At 39.8% G+C, this 15343-nt stretch overlaps 1 protein-coding gene across 1 annotated transcript in view; it reads right to left on the bottom strand.

The window, feature by feature from the left end:
- Positions 1–9546: 9546 nt before the first annotated feature.
- Positions 9547–15343, bottom strand: part of ASIC1 (acid sensing ion channel subunit 1) — a 457916-nt gene continuing 452119 nt past the window's right edge. Inside the window, exon 12 of the mRNA XM_073662834.1 lies at positions 9547–13049. Coding sequence (XP_073518935.1) covers positions 12945–13049 — 105 coding nt within the window. The 3' untranslated portion in view covers positions 9547–12944. The remainder of the gene's footprint in view (positions 13050–15343) is intronic.

Consider the following 15343-nt stretch of genomic DNA (forward strand, 5'->3'; position numbering starts at 1 on the left):
AGAGGCTTAACCATGGACGAGAAATTACGAATGAACTTACGGTAATAATTAGCAAACCCCAGGAAACGTTGTAGTGCCTTAAGATTCTCTGGCCGATCCCACTCAAGAACTGCCCGCACTTTCCCAGGGTCCATACGAAAACCGGACGCTGAAACCAGGAAGCCTAAAAACTGGAGTTCCTGTACGGCGAACACACACTTTTCCCATTTGGCATACAGTTTATTATCCCGCAAGATCTGTAACACCTGCCTAACGTGCTCCTGATGAGACACCAGATCCGGCGAGTAAATTAAGATATCATCCAGATATATGACAACAAACTGTCCCACCAGGCGGCGAAAAATGTCATTAACAAAGTGTTGGAACACCGCCGGGGCATTAGTCAGACCGAATGGCATGACAAGGTTCTCATAATGCCCCTCCGGAGTGTTAAACGCCGTCTTCCACTCATCCCCCTCCTTCATCCTAATCAGATTGTACGCCCCCCTGAGATCCAACTTAGAGAACCATTTGGCGCCCACAATCTGATTAAAGAGATCGGGAATAAGTGGGAGCGGATACGGATCTCGGACCATAATCCGAGTAAGTTCACGGAAATCCAGGCAAGGGCGTAGGCCTCCATCTTTCTTCTTAACAAAGAAGAACCCCGCAGCCACCGGTGAAGATGAAGGTCTAATATGCCCCTTAGCCAGACTTTCTGAAATATAATCCTTCATGGCCTGCCTCTCAGGACCAGAAAGGTTATACAACCTAGCTTTAGGTAACTTGGCCTCAGGGAGCAGTTTTACAGAACAGTCATACTCGCGATGAGGAGGTAGTTCCTGACACCCTTTCTCCGAGAATACATCCTCAAAGTCCGCCAGAAATGGAGGTAAGACCCAAGGAGTAACCGCACCGATGACCGTGTTCATGCAGTTTTTATTACAGAATTTACTCCATTGGCTTATCTCTCTGGTTTGCCAATTAATAACCGGGTTATGCTTAGTTAACCAAGGAAGGCCCAACACTATAGGAGTGGGAAGACCCTCTAACACGTAGCAAGACAACAGTTCTTTATGTATCACCCCCACTTGAAGTTTTACGTCATGCACAGCTTGCAAAAAACTTCCCTGACCGAGAGGCCTGGCATCGATCGAGAATATGGGGAAAAACCAGAACCACCTTGCATACAAAAACTACACAACTACAACAGAGGGAACACCAACGGGAAACGAGATAAATGATAAAGCGAGGAAGGGAAAAAACACTCCAAATGCACTTATCTCTGAAACTCCAAATACCACGATCCGCTCTGTTAGTCTGCATGAAATGCTTTCACCGACACTTCCCTAACAGACCAGCAGGCATTTGAAGGAGTCTCACTACAGCAGCATTGATTGCAGCTGGGCGAGGCTGGACCTCGTCTAGCACAGAGAGAGAGAGAATTAACTCCCTCACTGCCGAAAAACACAAAGCACCAAAAAGTCAGCTGCGAGAAGTCAGGCTGTGTAATCGTGACGATCTTCGTGGCGACACACCCGTGACAATTACTTGACTATATACTTTTTCATACATCTTTCATTTTGTTTGATGCTCCAACTGATGTTCCCGAAAGAGAATTACCTTTTAAAACTGTGCAAATAGAGTAAAATAGCATCTTTAATATAAGCAGAGAGATAATGGCAACTCTAAAAGTATATCGGTTACATTTAAATACTGACATGCAAGATCTCATCTTATACAACAAAGGATTCTTGGTAGCATAGAATAAAAAGAAAATCCACACAGGCATTTTCCATAGTAATCATTCTTTATATTCAGTTCTGAGGAGTATACATTGCTTTTTTGCCATTTTGTGCTCTGTATGTAATATACATATACCTGTGTAGTTAACATTCTCCACAGGAAAACACGGAACAGCGCCCCCTATCCCATCCCGAGATTATATACACTGAATTTTATACATATATATATATACATATACACTGATTTTTATCTATTAATATATTTATAGATGATGGAAAAATATAAAAAAGAATTATAAAATAATGAACTAAAAACAGACTCCTCTTTAAATAACCCCAAATGACACACTCTCTCATGCATAAACACATACTTTTTTTTTCTCATTTATACGTTTTTTTTTTAATTTCATAATTTGTTTATTTTAGGCCACGCGGAAAAGAAGAAAAGAAAATGACATTTCTAACAGCTATTCCTGTACGTTTCTACTGAATGTTAACAGAATGAATGTCTCTGTATGGGTTTAGACTGTCTGTATAGAAGATGATTTACTCTATGAGGGTCTCCTTTGTACCGTATGATTTTTTTTGCATTTATTTTGAAGGTAGTTTACCCACATGCTCAATCTTGATCCGGTATAGTGAGAGGTAGAAAGAACTCGTTGCCTACATGGGTGATTTTTTTATTTAGCATTTGACGTGTTCTACGTGAATTGTCATGTGTTTGCATGGCCTAAGCCTTACTGACAGATGGATGATTAGGGCAATTGTATGTAGTCGTTGGAGTCTTTGGTAAAACACACAGGATATTGAAGCACTAAGAGCCATATTAAAAGACGATGCTACGCTAGGCCACTTTTTCACCACTTTTTGGCCACTACTTTGCATCTCTATTTGTAAGCTAAAACCAGAAGTAGCTACAAACCTTACCAATTTACCTTTCTCTCTAGATTCCACTACTAATTTTAGTTCACAAATACTATTGCAAAATACTGATGGGTGAAAGTGGCCTTAGGTATCGTGACTGGCTGAACCGTCCACTAAATTAGACTGTACATGTTTACTTACATCTTAGGTGGTTCATAGAGATCAAGTCATTAAAAATTAATATTAAAATTAAATTATTTATTGGTTGTCCCTTGTCTTTATGTTTTTGGGTTGTCTGCATGTCAAAAATCGGTTGGCATATTTGCTATGTTCCTGATCTGAGGTAAGGGTGCATTCTTTTGTATAAGGGTTTGCACTTGCCTTTAGAGCCATGTACAGACTGGAACTAATATATTTGTCTGTAGATCAAAAGGAATCTGTCAGCAGGTTTTTGCTATGTAAACTGAGGACAGAATGAGGTAGAGGTTAAAACACTGAATTCAGTGATGCGTCACTTATTAGGCTGTGTACTGTTACTTACAATAAAGGCTTTATCACTAGGACATTATTATTGCCCAGGCTAGGTCCTTGTGCCAAGTCGTAAGATCACGCCCCATCCTGTGATAAGCGGCTCACTGTCAATAGACAATGCATATACAGAGCCTGGTGTGGGCGGGGTTAGCTTTCTCAGCTCTGCTGCATTGCTAAATCTAAAAACTGCACCCAGTAATTTAAGTGACACATTGCTGGATTCAGGGTCTCTTTTGCTACATTATTCTGCTCTCAGACGAGGTAGCAAAAACCTGATGACAAATTCCCTTTAAGGGAATCTAAAATCAATGGTTGAAATAAGGATTGGCATTATGCTGGGCTGGATTGAGATGATAAAACAAACATGACATATAAGTCACATTTTTTTTTTTTTATATTTGAATCTACACTTAAAAAATGACTGATACCTACACTATTCACCAAAAGGCCCACTGATCTAAGTAGCGCTGTCATTAAAGTGAAACTCTGGGAAAATTAGCAAAATGGATCACTACAGTCATTTTAAGATATGTAGGCTAGCTATTTTATCTCAATTTTCCACATGCACCTTTGTCAAGTGCCCTGGGTACTTTAGGTCCTGTTTAACACAGGAAATAACTGAATGATTGCAACTCACTGGGCTAGAGAAGTTGCCAACTATGCCCCCATCTTTGATATCACCCAGAGCTATACAACTATTTGGCTGAAGCTGTACCTCACAGATTTCCTGCTCTGGCAGACCACTGCATGCACTCGGCACATACTACTGCCTCAGTACTATTAGTGTTAGGGAGAGGTTACAGAAACAAATCTGGAAGGCGCAGCTACAGCCAATACCTGCGGAGAAAATGATGTAGAGACGAGGGAATCATTTTGGCAACCTATCATGTACAGTAAAGTAAGTTACATCAGTTTTATTACTTGGGGTTATAATGACTTATCCTGTTCGGAGCACTTTGCAAACTTGCATCTGAGGAACCAGAATAAAATAACAAACCTAGGTGTTTCAGGGAATCCGTCAGCATAATTTCACCTCCTAAACTATTTATATATGCGTGTAGTTCTTTCTGAGACAAGTCCAGCAATACCTTTACATGGCCAGTACGTTCATCCATTACTGAGAAATCAGTATTTGAATTGATATGCAAATGAGGCTAAAAAGCTCTTTGTAGTTCTGAAACCTCTGTCACTCCAGCTCTATTCCTGCCCAGCGCTGCCTCCTCCTGCTTGACTGAAAGCCTATATGCTGTGTGACATCAGGCAAAGGAGAAGTCAGTCAAATAGGAAGAGGTGATGCTGGGCAGGGAATAGAGCTGGAGTGACAGAGTCTTCAGATCTACCATAGCTCTTCAACCTCATTTACATAACAATTAAAATGCTGATTTCTCTGTAATGGAGGAACGGACTGGCCATGTAAAGATATTGGTGGACTTGTCTTTGAAAAAGCTACATGCCTGTGTAAATTGTTTGTGGTGTGAAATAGTGTTGAAAAATTCTCTTTAACCTTCTAAGGACTGTAAACAATAAATTTATGTTGCACAATCCACAAAGCTAGTCAGGGCCCCCAGAGAATAGCATTATACAGAATAGTGAGGATGCATAATGTCCAGCATGCATAGAATACACATACTACTGGAATTAGGACTTCACATGTAGTATCTCCCTTTAGTTGATCTTTTTCTCCTTCCTTGACTATAAGCTGACAGGTATTTATTCCAAAGAATATTCTAGAAGGCCCTGGGGAGAAGACACAAGCAATTTAAATCCATGGATCATGTATGCTGAGTGCCAGCCACTGCATCGCTGAGCTGCTGAGTCTCAGCAGAGCCCGATCAGTTCTGCCAGTAACAAGTGTCACCACAGGTGACTGTCTTCACCTGTAACTGGGGCTTGTATGGACAGAGGTTTTTTATGACTTCTTGGGAAATATTTTCTGTAGAAATATATAGATAATTATTAAAAAACAATATATATATGTATTTTTTCTCAGGAGTTGGAGCCAAAACCAGGAGTAGGAGATAAATGCAGAATTGGTGACTTGTTTCTATTATACCTTTTCTCTGATTGTTCCTCACCTGGTTTTGGCTCCCACTCCTGAGAAAAGATACTGATCAAATACTGATAGTGGAGCCGTGGCCTAAAGGGGTTTTCTGGTTACGTGGTGAAAGTCTACAGTCACCCTATGTGATTGCAGACTTCTGAATCCTTACAGCACGTGCACAGCACACTGTCAGGAAACTCCAGTGTCGCTCCCGAGAATGGGCAGTTACAGGACCTCAGGTATGCGATTTGCATACATGCAGTCACATGCCGACTAGATATGCTCGGCCTTGCTCTGTATACAAGTGAATTGAGCGAGACACAGCACGTCTAGTTGGAATGTGGCTGGAAGTATGCAAGTGACCGTCTGCTCTCGGCAGCGACACTGGAGAATCCCGATAGCTTACGGTGCACACAGTGTAATGATTCAGAACGCTTTCACCACATGGCCAGGCAACCCTTTTATCATGGAGTACGTAGATAAGGAAATAAATCACTGCATGTCCTATTGGTGGTGCACGAGCAGGGTCCAACGCCAGTAGATATGTAATGTAGACACTCGGCACTCAAGTTAATTTCTCAAAAATTGTCAAAATTTTATTCAATCAGGAGTGTTTAGGTAACAACGTTTCGGTCAAATAGACCTTCATCAGAACACTCTGTGTGATTGAGAGATAAGGGAAAAGTGGGACCCAATGCCTCACATGTATGGAATAATTTCAGAATAATATAATAGTGGTACTCATTAGCCCGGCTTCCTAACGCGGTATCCACCGCTTGTTAGTGTTCCCTTATCTCTCAATCACACTGAGTGTTCTAATGAAGGTCTATTTGACCGAAACGTTGTTACCTAAACACTCCTGATTGAATAAAATTTTGTCAATTTTTGAGAAATTAACTTGAGTGCCGAGTGTCTACATTACATACAACCCTTTTATCATGGCCCTCTCAATGATGTACTATTTTCTCACCTGCTCTGTCCAGATATGGTGGTACAGTATGGGCATGGATATTTTTAATGATCATTTTAATTCCAGTTTAGATTTACGCCCACTCTCATTTCAAGAATTACCAAAGAAACTCTACACTTCCTACTATGCAGCTAATTTCAAAAGGAAAATATGATTAATCTATGATGAACATGAAATGATTTATTTGATTTTTATACTGATCTTGTATCGTATGCATTTAGTATGCCACAAATACAGTTGTAATAATTTGAGACATGGCTCCAGGTTAGGCTCAGACAACCTCTTTTTCTCAAGTCATGATGCGTTTCAGTAGATGGGTTTTCCTTATGTTGCACTTAAGATATTTTTTCATCCTGTAATTAAAATGTAATAATTAGCTATATAAAGGATATATGTACAGTTATATGAAAAAGTTTGGGCACCCCTATTAATCTTAAGCTTAATATTTTATACAAATTGGTGTTTTTGCAACAGCTATTTCAGTTTGATATATGTAATAACTGTTGGACACAATAATGTTTCTGCCTTGAAATGAGGTTTATTGTACTAACAGAAAATGTGCAATCTGCATTCAAACAAAATTTGACAGGTGCATAAGTATGGGCACCCTTATAATTTTCTTGTTTTAAATACTCCTACCTACTATTTACTGACTTACTAAAGCACTTTTTTTGGTTTTGTAACCTCATTGAGCTTTGAACTTCATAGCCAGGTGTATGCAATCATGAGAAAAGCTACTTAAAGTGGCCACTTGCAAGTTGTTCTCCTGTTTGAATCTCCTCTGAAGAGTGGCATCAAGGGCTCCTCAAAACAACTGTCAAATGATCTGAAAACAAAGATTATTCAACATATTTGTTCAGGGGAAGGATACAAAAAGCTGTCTCAGAGATTTAACCTGTCAGTTTCCACTGTGAGGAATATAGTAAGGAAATGGAAGAACACAGGGACAGTTCTTGTTAAGGCCAGAAGTGGCAGGCCAAGAAAAACATCAGAAAGGCAGAGAAGAAGAATGGTGAGATCAGTCAAGGACAATCCTCAGACCACCTCCAGAGAGCTGCAGCATCAACTTGCTGCAGATGGTGTCACTGTGCATCGGTCAACTATACAACGCACTTTGCACAAGGAGAAGCTGTATGGGAGAGTGATGCGAAAGAAGCCGTTTCTGCAAGCACGCCACAAACAGAGTCGGCTGAGGTATGCAAAAGCACATTTGGAGAAGCCAATTTCTTTTTGGAAGAAGGTCCTGTGGACTGATGAAACCAAGATTGAGTTGTTTGGTCATACAAAAAGGCGTTATGCATGGCGGCAAAAAACACAGCATTCCAAGAAAAACACTTGCTACCCACAGTAAAATTTGGTGGAGGTTACATCATGCTTTGGGGCTGTGTGGCCAATGCTGGCACCGGGAATCTTGTTAAAGTTGAGGGATGCATGGATTCCACTCAGTATCAGCAGATTCTTGACAATAATGTTCAAGAATCAGTGACAAAGTTGAAGTTTCGCAGGGGATGGATCTTTCAGCAAGACAATGATCCAAAACACCGCTCCAAATCTACTCAGGCATTCATGCAGAGGAACAATTACAATGTTCCGGAATGGCCATCCCAGTCCCCAGACCTGAATATCATTGAACATCTGTGGGATCATTTGAAGAGGGCTGTCCATGCTCGGCGACCATCAAACTTAACTGAACTGGAATTGTTTTGTAAAGAGGAATGGTCAAAAATACCTTCATCCAGGATCCAGGAAATCATTAAAAGCTACAGGAAGCGACTAGAGGCTGTTATTTTTGCAAAAGGAGGATCTACTAAATATTAATGTCACTTTTCTGGTGAGGTGCCCATACTTATGCACCTGTCAAATTTTGTTTGAATGCAGATTGCACATTTTCTGTTAGTACAATAAACCTCATTTCAAGGCAGAGACATTACTGTGTCCAACAGTTATTACATATATCAAACTGAAATAGCTGTTGCAAAAACACCAATTTTTATAAAACATTAAGCTTAAGATTAATAGGGGTGCCCAAACTTTTTCATATAACTGTAAATACTGATGCCGCAGGATTTTTGCTTTTTTCAGTATATGGGGTGAGGAGATACCAGTGATAATAATGATATAAATAAAGGCAAATAGAAGATTCCTGGTCACAGGAGAAGTTCCAGGTTTCCAAAGGATCTTTTTTGAGTCCACTGAGCATCAGCAGTTGTAAGCTGTAGACGCTGGTCTACGTATCCACATACCCCCAGCGAGTTCAGCGTCTCTTCACATTATGGTCACAGTGATCAGTCCTCCAAGGTGAAATATTTAGTTCAGCTTTCTGGGAGTTCGTACAATCAGGTCTCCAGCAAGGTACACAATGACTTCGCATAGTACAATCAATGTGACCAAGGATAGTAAACACATAGAAAGTTATGACGTCTCCCATTTTTAAGAGTCTTTTTTTTTTAAATAATGAAGCAGTCATTTATTTTTGTAGCACCCGAAGGTAAGGCTCAAAGGCCACCATGTACAACAATCATCTGCTCTTTCCATGGATTGGGAGAACTGGAAGTTATTCATTTCTCAAAATAAAACAACACTCCTTATCTCCATTCATATCATTGCTCTTAGATTTCCCTTATTGGAGAGTTCACATTCATGGAAATCCTACAAATTCTATTGAGAGTCAGTCTGAAAGATCATGTCCACAAAATAGAGAAATCAAGAGAATGAGAGCACGGCAAGAGAGAAAGAGAAAATCTCATACGACCAGAAAGAGCACTGAATATCTAAATAACAGGAGTCACCGATGCCAGTCAAATAAGCTAAGTGAGATAGTATCCATTGTAATAAAGTAGTAGATATTGAGATCTTCAGGGAAATTTTATAATTTAACAGCTCTGATCTTTCTGCATAGAAATGAATCAGATTATTTAATGCAATGTACAATATATAGAATTGATATCAGACATTATATACCTATACACAGAGTCGGACTGGGGTGCCATCTAGTTCAGGGCCCCACTTTTCAGCTACATTCAAATATGACTTTATCCTCATTCACATAATTCTATAGCAATAAATTGGGCTGATTGTTAAATTCATAAGATTCTGCTCATATAAGAGGGTGGTGAGCCACTCCTGCACAAGGGCCCACCGGAGGATTCTCCTGTTCTCCTGTGGGCCAGTCAAAGCCTGCCTATGCCTATACAGATATGTCTATGTCTATGTGAGGGGGAGAAGTACACAATACGTCTGCCATTTTTTTATTTATTTTATATACCATCTAATTGAAGATACAGTGCATTGTGAAAGTATTTGGCCCCCTTGAACTTTTCTACCTTTTGCCACATTTCTGGCTTTAAAAATAAAGATATAAAATTAAAATTTTTTGGGGAAGAATCAACAACAAGTGGGATACAATCGTGAAGTGGAACGAAATTTATTGGATATTTTAAACTTTTTTAACAAATTATAAACTGAAAAGTGGGGCGTGCAATATTATTCGGCCCCCTTGAGTTAATACTTTGTAGCGCCACCTTTTGCTGTGATTACAGCTGCAAGTCGCTTGGGGTATGTCTCTATCAGTTCTGCACATCGAGAGGCTGAAATTCTTGCCCATTCTTCTTTGCAAAACAGCTCGAGCTCTTTGAGGTTGGATGGAGGGCGTTTGTGAACAGCAGTTTTCAGCTCTTTCCACAGATTCTCGATTGGATTCAGGTCTGGACTTTGACTTGGCCATTCTAACACCTGGATACATTTATTTTTGAACCATTCCATTGTAGATTTTGCTTTATGTTTGGGATCATTGTCTTGTTGGAAGATAAATCTACGTTCCAATCTCAGGTCTTTTGCAGACTCCAACATGTTTTCTTCCAGAATGGTCCTGTATTTGGCTCCGTCCATCTTTCCATCAATTTTAACCATCTTCCTGCTGAAAAAAGCAGGCCCAAACCATGATGCTGCCACCACCATGTTTGACAGTGGGGATGGTGTTTTGAGTGTGATGAGCTGTGTTGCTTTTACGCCAAAAATATCGTTTTGCATTGTGGCCAAAAAGTTCGATTTTGGTTTCATCTGACCAGAGCACCTTATTCCACATGTTTGGTGTGTCTCCCAGGTGGCTTGTGGCAAACTTCAAGCGAGACTTTTTATGAATATCTTTGAGAAATGGCTTTCTTCTTGCCACTCTTCCATAAAGGCCAGATTTGTACAGTGCACGACTGATTGTTGTCCTATGGACAGACTCTCCCACCTCAGCTGTAGATCTCTGCAGTTCATCCAGAGTGAACATGATCAGTCTTCTTCTTGTTCGAGATGAAAGTGTAGAGGGACGGCCGGGTCTTGGTAGATTTGCAGTGGTCTGATACTCCTTCTATTTCAATATGATCGCTTGAACAGTGCTCCTTGAGATGTTTAAAACTTGGGAAATCTTTTTGTATCCTGGTGTGTTCCTTGGTCTTCATGATGCTTTCTGTACTTCAAACAGAACCCTGAGACTATCACAGAGCAGGTGCATTTATACGGAGACTTGATTACACACAGGTGGATTCTATTTATCATTTCCAGTCATTTAGGACAACATTGGATCATTCAGAGATCCTCACTGAACTTCTGGAGTGAGTTTGCTGCACTGAAAGTAAAGGTGCCGAATAATATTGCACGCCCCACTTTTCAGTTTTTAATTTGTGAAAAAAGTTTAAAATATCCAATAAATTTCGTTCCACTTCACGATTGTGTCCCACTTGTTGTTGATTCTTCCCCCAAAAATTTGAATTTTATATCTTTATGTTTGAAGCCAGAAATGTGACAAAAGGTAGAAAAATTCAAGGGGGCCAAATACTTTCACAATGCACTGTAGATACATCTGTGTTGTACAATACATTCTTGTACCTTTTTTTTCTTTTTTTCTTCTCACTGGACCCCTACAATAGATATCTCCCCCACCTCCCAATAAACAAGCATGCTGAGCTTGGCCAAGCGTGCATGTTTATTTCAATGAACAGAGGAGACTTAAGCTGCATTTACACTGCAAGATAATCATGAGCAAGTGCTGTTAAAAACTCTCTTTTCAAGAGTGTATTGCAGTGCAAACAGGCTGTAAATCACCCGATGAATGAGCAAAACCATTCATTGGGTGAAATGATCTTTTATGCAGTGCAAAAGATCATCATTTTCGACGGCGCATCATCTTGCCTAAAAAGGACTCGCACTGCCGAGAACCATGGCAGCCTACACTAGATTGCTCAGTGTGCATTGTTTGCTATGGTCTGCCTCTACAAACAGGCATTTAAACAACCACTGATCGGTTAAAGTTTACCGATCGGCAGTCGTATTGTGCCACCAATCGGTCCATGTAAATAACCTTAAGTTACTGCTAGATACTTCACATGGTGGCTTGTTTCTCAGGAGGGCTGTGGAGTTGGTAAGCCAAACCTCCGACTCCTCAATTTCCCCGACTCCGACTCCACAGCACGACCTCACTACTGAGCGTGTACATAAAGTGTAGCACAGATTCATCTCAAGTAAAAGCCGAGATCCTTAGATCAGGAATAGAACAGACATTCAGAGGACATTTCATAACTTTCCCTAATTCCTATGAAAACATTTACAGCACATCCTGCACTGTACTACTGTACCCAATTTATTATATATTTTAGGAGTCGGAGTTGGTCCATTTTATACCAAATATGACTCCACCAAAATGGACTCCGACTCCATGACTCCAACTCCACAGCCCTGATTCCCAGCGGAACAACGTTCAATGAGCCCAATCTTTGTTTCCTTTGACATTTGCCTTTGGAGGGGCAGTCACATTATAAATCAGAAATCAGTAGAATAAATCAGTGGGATCATCCAAAAATCTTATTTATGTATGTGAAGCTTAAAGCAGAGTTTCCCTTTCTTTATATAACGACAAGTATGGATCTGGTAGAGGAAAATTAAATACTTTCCCAAAGGAATGTTTATTCCTCAACATAAATGTGATCCATGTTTGTTTTAAAATAAAATTGAAGAAAATCAAGACCTTCATATGCATATTATAATGTACTATTATAATTGCCTTTCTAGACACTGTGAACACACCTAAATCTTAATGTCCCTTGCTAGGATAATACTCTGTAATTTTCAGAAATTATTTTTGGGGGGATTTTAGATTATTATTTTGTTCTTCCACAACAAGAAGTAATTTCTTTGTGTTTAACATCATTATTTTTGAATATTTTCTCAGTCATTGAGGCAGAGGTTTTATACTTTTCCCACTTTCTCTTGACTTCAGCTAGACTAAACATGTACTGCCCAGTCTGATGGCATCCGATATTGTCGTATGCAAGATCCTATGCCGTTCATTACTACTCATATATGCCTTTTCCGTCTTCAGTTTTTTCTGGAGGACAGAATGCCTTTTTCTTGGCTGATGTTGAATGTATTGTACTGTTTTTAGTGGTGCTCTTCATTATGAGTAGTCACTGGTCTGCAGAAATATGTTTTTTTAAAATATTTTTTTGAAGATGTCAGGCTTTCAGTTACTGGATCCCTCGTAAGTATAATTATATAGGGGTCTTCAATTGCTCTATGCCATCATTAGTACAACTTGTTTCTTTTAACACAGGCATGAGGAGGTTGTGATAGTCTCTCACTCATTCTCGCACCGCTCATTAGGCCATGTTCTCTCACACAGAACAGATTCACACTCTTTATAGTTAAGGTGATGCCATTTTTGGTTATATAGATTTTCGCCAAGGCTCTTGTGATCTCTTCTCCGTTTCTCACAAACTCTTGCTACTTTCAGATGATGATTTTGCTCTCTTGACTGTTTCAGGACATGGTCTCAGCATGTGAAGTCTTCAAATGCTCCACGTACCGCATGGTGGGGGAGAATGTTAGCTGTGTAGCTCATACCTGCTGGGTGCCCTCTCACACCCTCACACGGAGCCTGTAATGAGAACAGAGTATTCATAATAACCAAGAACAATAGAGAAAATGAAAAATAATAGTAGGAAAATGTACTTTTTATAAGGTTGCTACAGCTGTTTTATAATAGCTTCTCAGAAACACTGTGTACCGATATTCATGCCCAGCAACCAGCAACCTTTATTGAACTTTTGTACCAGTTAGCTGTGTGCCCATGGACTAAGATAACGAGCAAGACAAGGAAAACACACAGAAGTGTACACATGGCATAAGATGCTGATTTTATGGTCTATGGTAAAGGAGGTAAAGTATCCTTGGTTTCTCCTCCTGGATAACAGGAATATGACTGTCAAAACTGTCAAAAATTATTAGACAAAACCTAAGATGGAGACAAAATGAACATATACCCTGCTGTAAGTAAGTAAGTAAATAGTAATAGTGCATATACATACTTACAGCAGGGTATATGTTAATTTTGTCTCCATCTTAGGTGTTGTCTGTTAAATTTCCACAGTGTGAACATGCTCCTATGCGTTGCATGTATTCAAACTATTCTAGTTCAGTTTTTTGCTTTTGTACATTATTAGAAATATTTATTTGAAACTATGCCATCTGGAAATGAACAAGTTAAAAGCTGAATCTAATGACAACTCTCCTGCGGTAAAAGCAACAAGACTAGAACTTATTTGTATAATTAAATTGGATGCAGCTAATTGCATATGGAAACACAATGGAGCCAGAAGTGACTTTATGCCAGGCCTTGGCTATCAGTGTGGTACATCTTGCATTTTCTAGCATATACAGTCAATGGACTAATGCACTGTTTACACTATATTCTCTAAAAATGTATTTATATACAGGTGCATCTCACTAAATTAGAATATCATCAAAAAGTTAATTTATTTCAGTTCTTCAATACAAAAAGTGAAACTCGTATATTATATAGAGTCATTACAAACAGAGTGATCTATTTCAAGTGTTTATTTCTGGTAATGTTGATGATTATGGCTTACAGCCAATGAAAACACAAAAGTCATCATCTCAGTAAATTAGAATACTTTATAACAACAGCTTGAAAAATGTTTTTAAAATCCGAAATGTTGGCCTACTGAAATGTATGTTCAGTAAATGCACTCAATAATTGGTCGGGGCTCTGTTTGCAATCAGTGCGGCGTGGCATGGAGGCGATCAGCCTGTGGCACTGCTGAGGTGTTATGGAAGCCCAGGTTGCTTTGATAGCAGCCTTCAGCTCGTCTGCATTGTTGGGTCTGGTGTCTCATCTTCCTCTTGACAATACCCCATAAATTCTCTATGGGTTTAAGGTCAGGCGAGTTTGCTGGCCAATCAAGCACAGTGATACTGTTGTTTTTAAACCAGGTATTGGTACTTTTGGCAGTGTGGACAGGTGCAAAGTCCTGCTAAAGAATGACATTTTCATCTCTAAAAAGCTTATCGGCAGAGGGAAGCATGAAGTGCTCTAAAATGTCCTGGTAGACGGCTGCACTGACTTTGGTCTTGATAAAACACAGTGGACCTACACCAGCAGATGACATGGTTCTCCAAACCATCACTGATTGTGGAAACTTCAGACTAGACTTCAAGCAGCTTGGATTGTGGCCTCTCCACTCTTCCTCCAGACTCTGGGACCTTGATTTCCAAATGAAATGCAAAATTTACTTTCATCTAAAAACAACACCTTGGACCACTGATCAACAGTCCAGGTCTTTTTCTCCTTGGCCCAGGTAAGACGCTTCTGGCGTTGTCTATTGGTCATGAGTGGCTTGACACAAGGAATGCGACACTTGTAGCCCATGTCCTGGATACGTCTGTGTGTACTGGCTCTTGAAGCAATGACACTAGCAGCAGTCCACTCCTTGTGAATCTCCCCCAAATTTTTGAATGGCCTTTTCTTAACAATCCTTTCAAGGCTGTGGTTATCCCGGTTGCTTGTGCACCTTTTTCTACCACACTTTTTCCTTCCACTCAACTTTCCATTAATATGCTTGGATACAGCACTCTGTGAACAGCCAGCTTCTGTGTGTCAATGACTGCCTTCTGGACATCTGTCAAGTCAGCAGTCTTCCCCATGATTGTGGAGCCTATTGAAACAGGCTAAGGGAACTTTTTAAATGCTTAGGAAGCCTTTGCAGATGTTTGTTGCTAATTATTCTAATTTACTGAGATAATGACTTTTGTGTTTTCATTGGCTGTTAGCCATAATCATCAACATTAACAGAAATAAACACTTGAAATAGATCACTCTGTTTGTAATGACTCTATATAATATATGAGTTTCACTTTTTGTATTGAAGAACT

This window comes from Phyllobates terribilis, unplaced genomic scaffold (genome assembly GCF_046119375.1).
Source record: "Phyllobates terribilis strain yellow unplaced genomic scaffold, ASM4611937v1 Scaffold_2__4_contigs__length_985480577, whole genome shotgun sequence".
NCBI classification, from domain to species: domain Eukaryota; kingdom Metazoa; phylum Chordata; class Amphibia; order Anura; family Dendrobatidae; genus Phyllobates; species Phyllobates terribilis.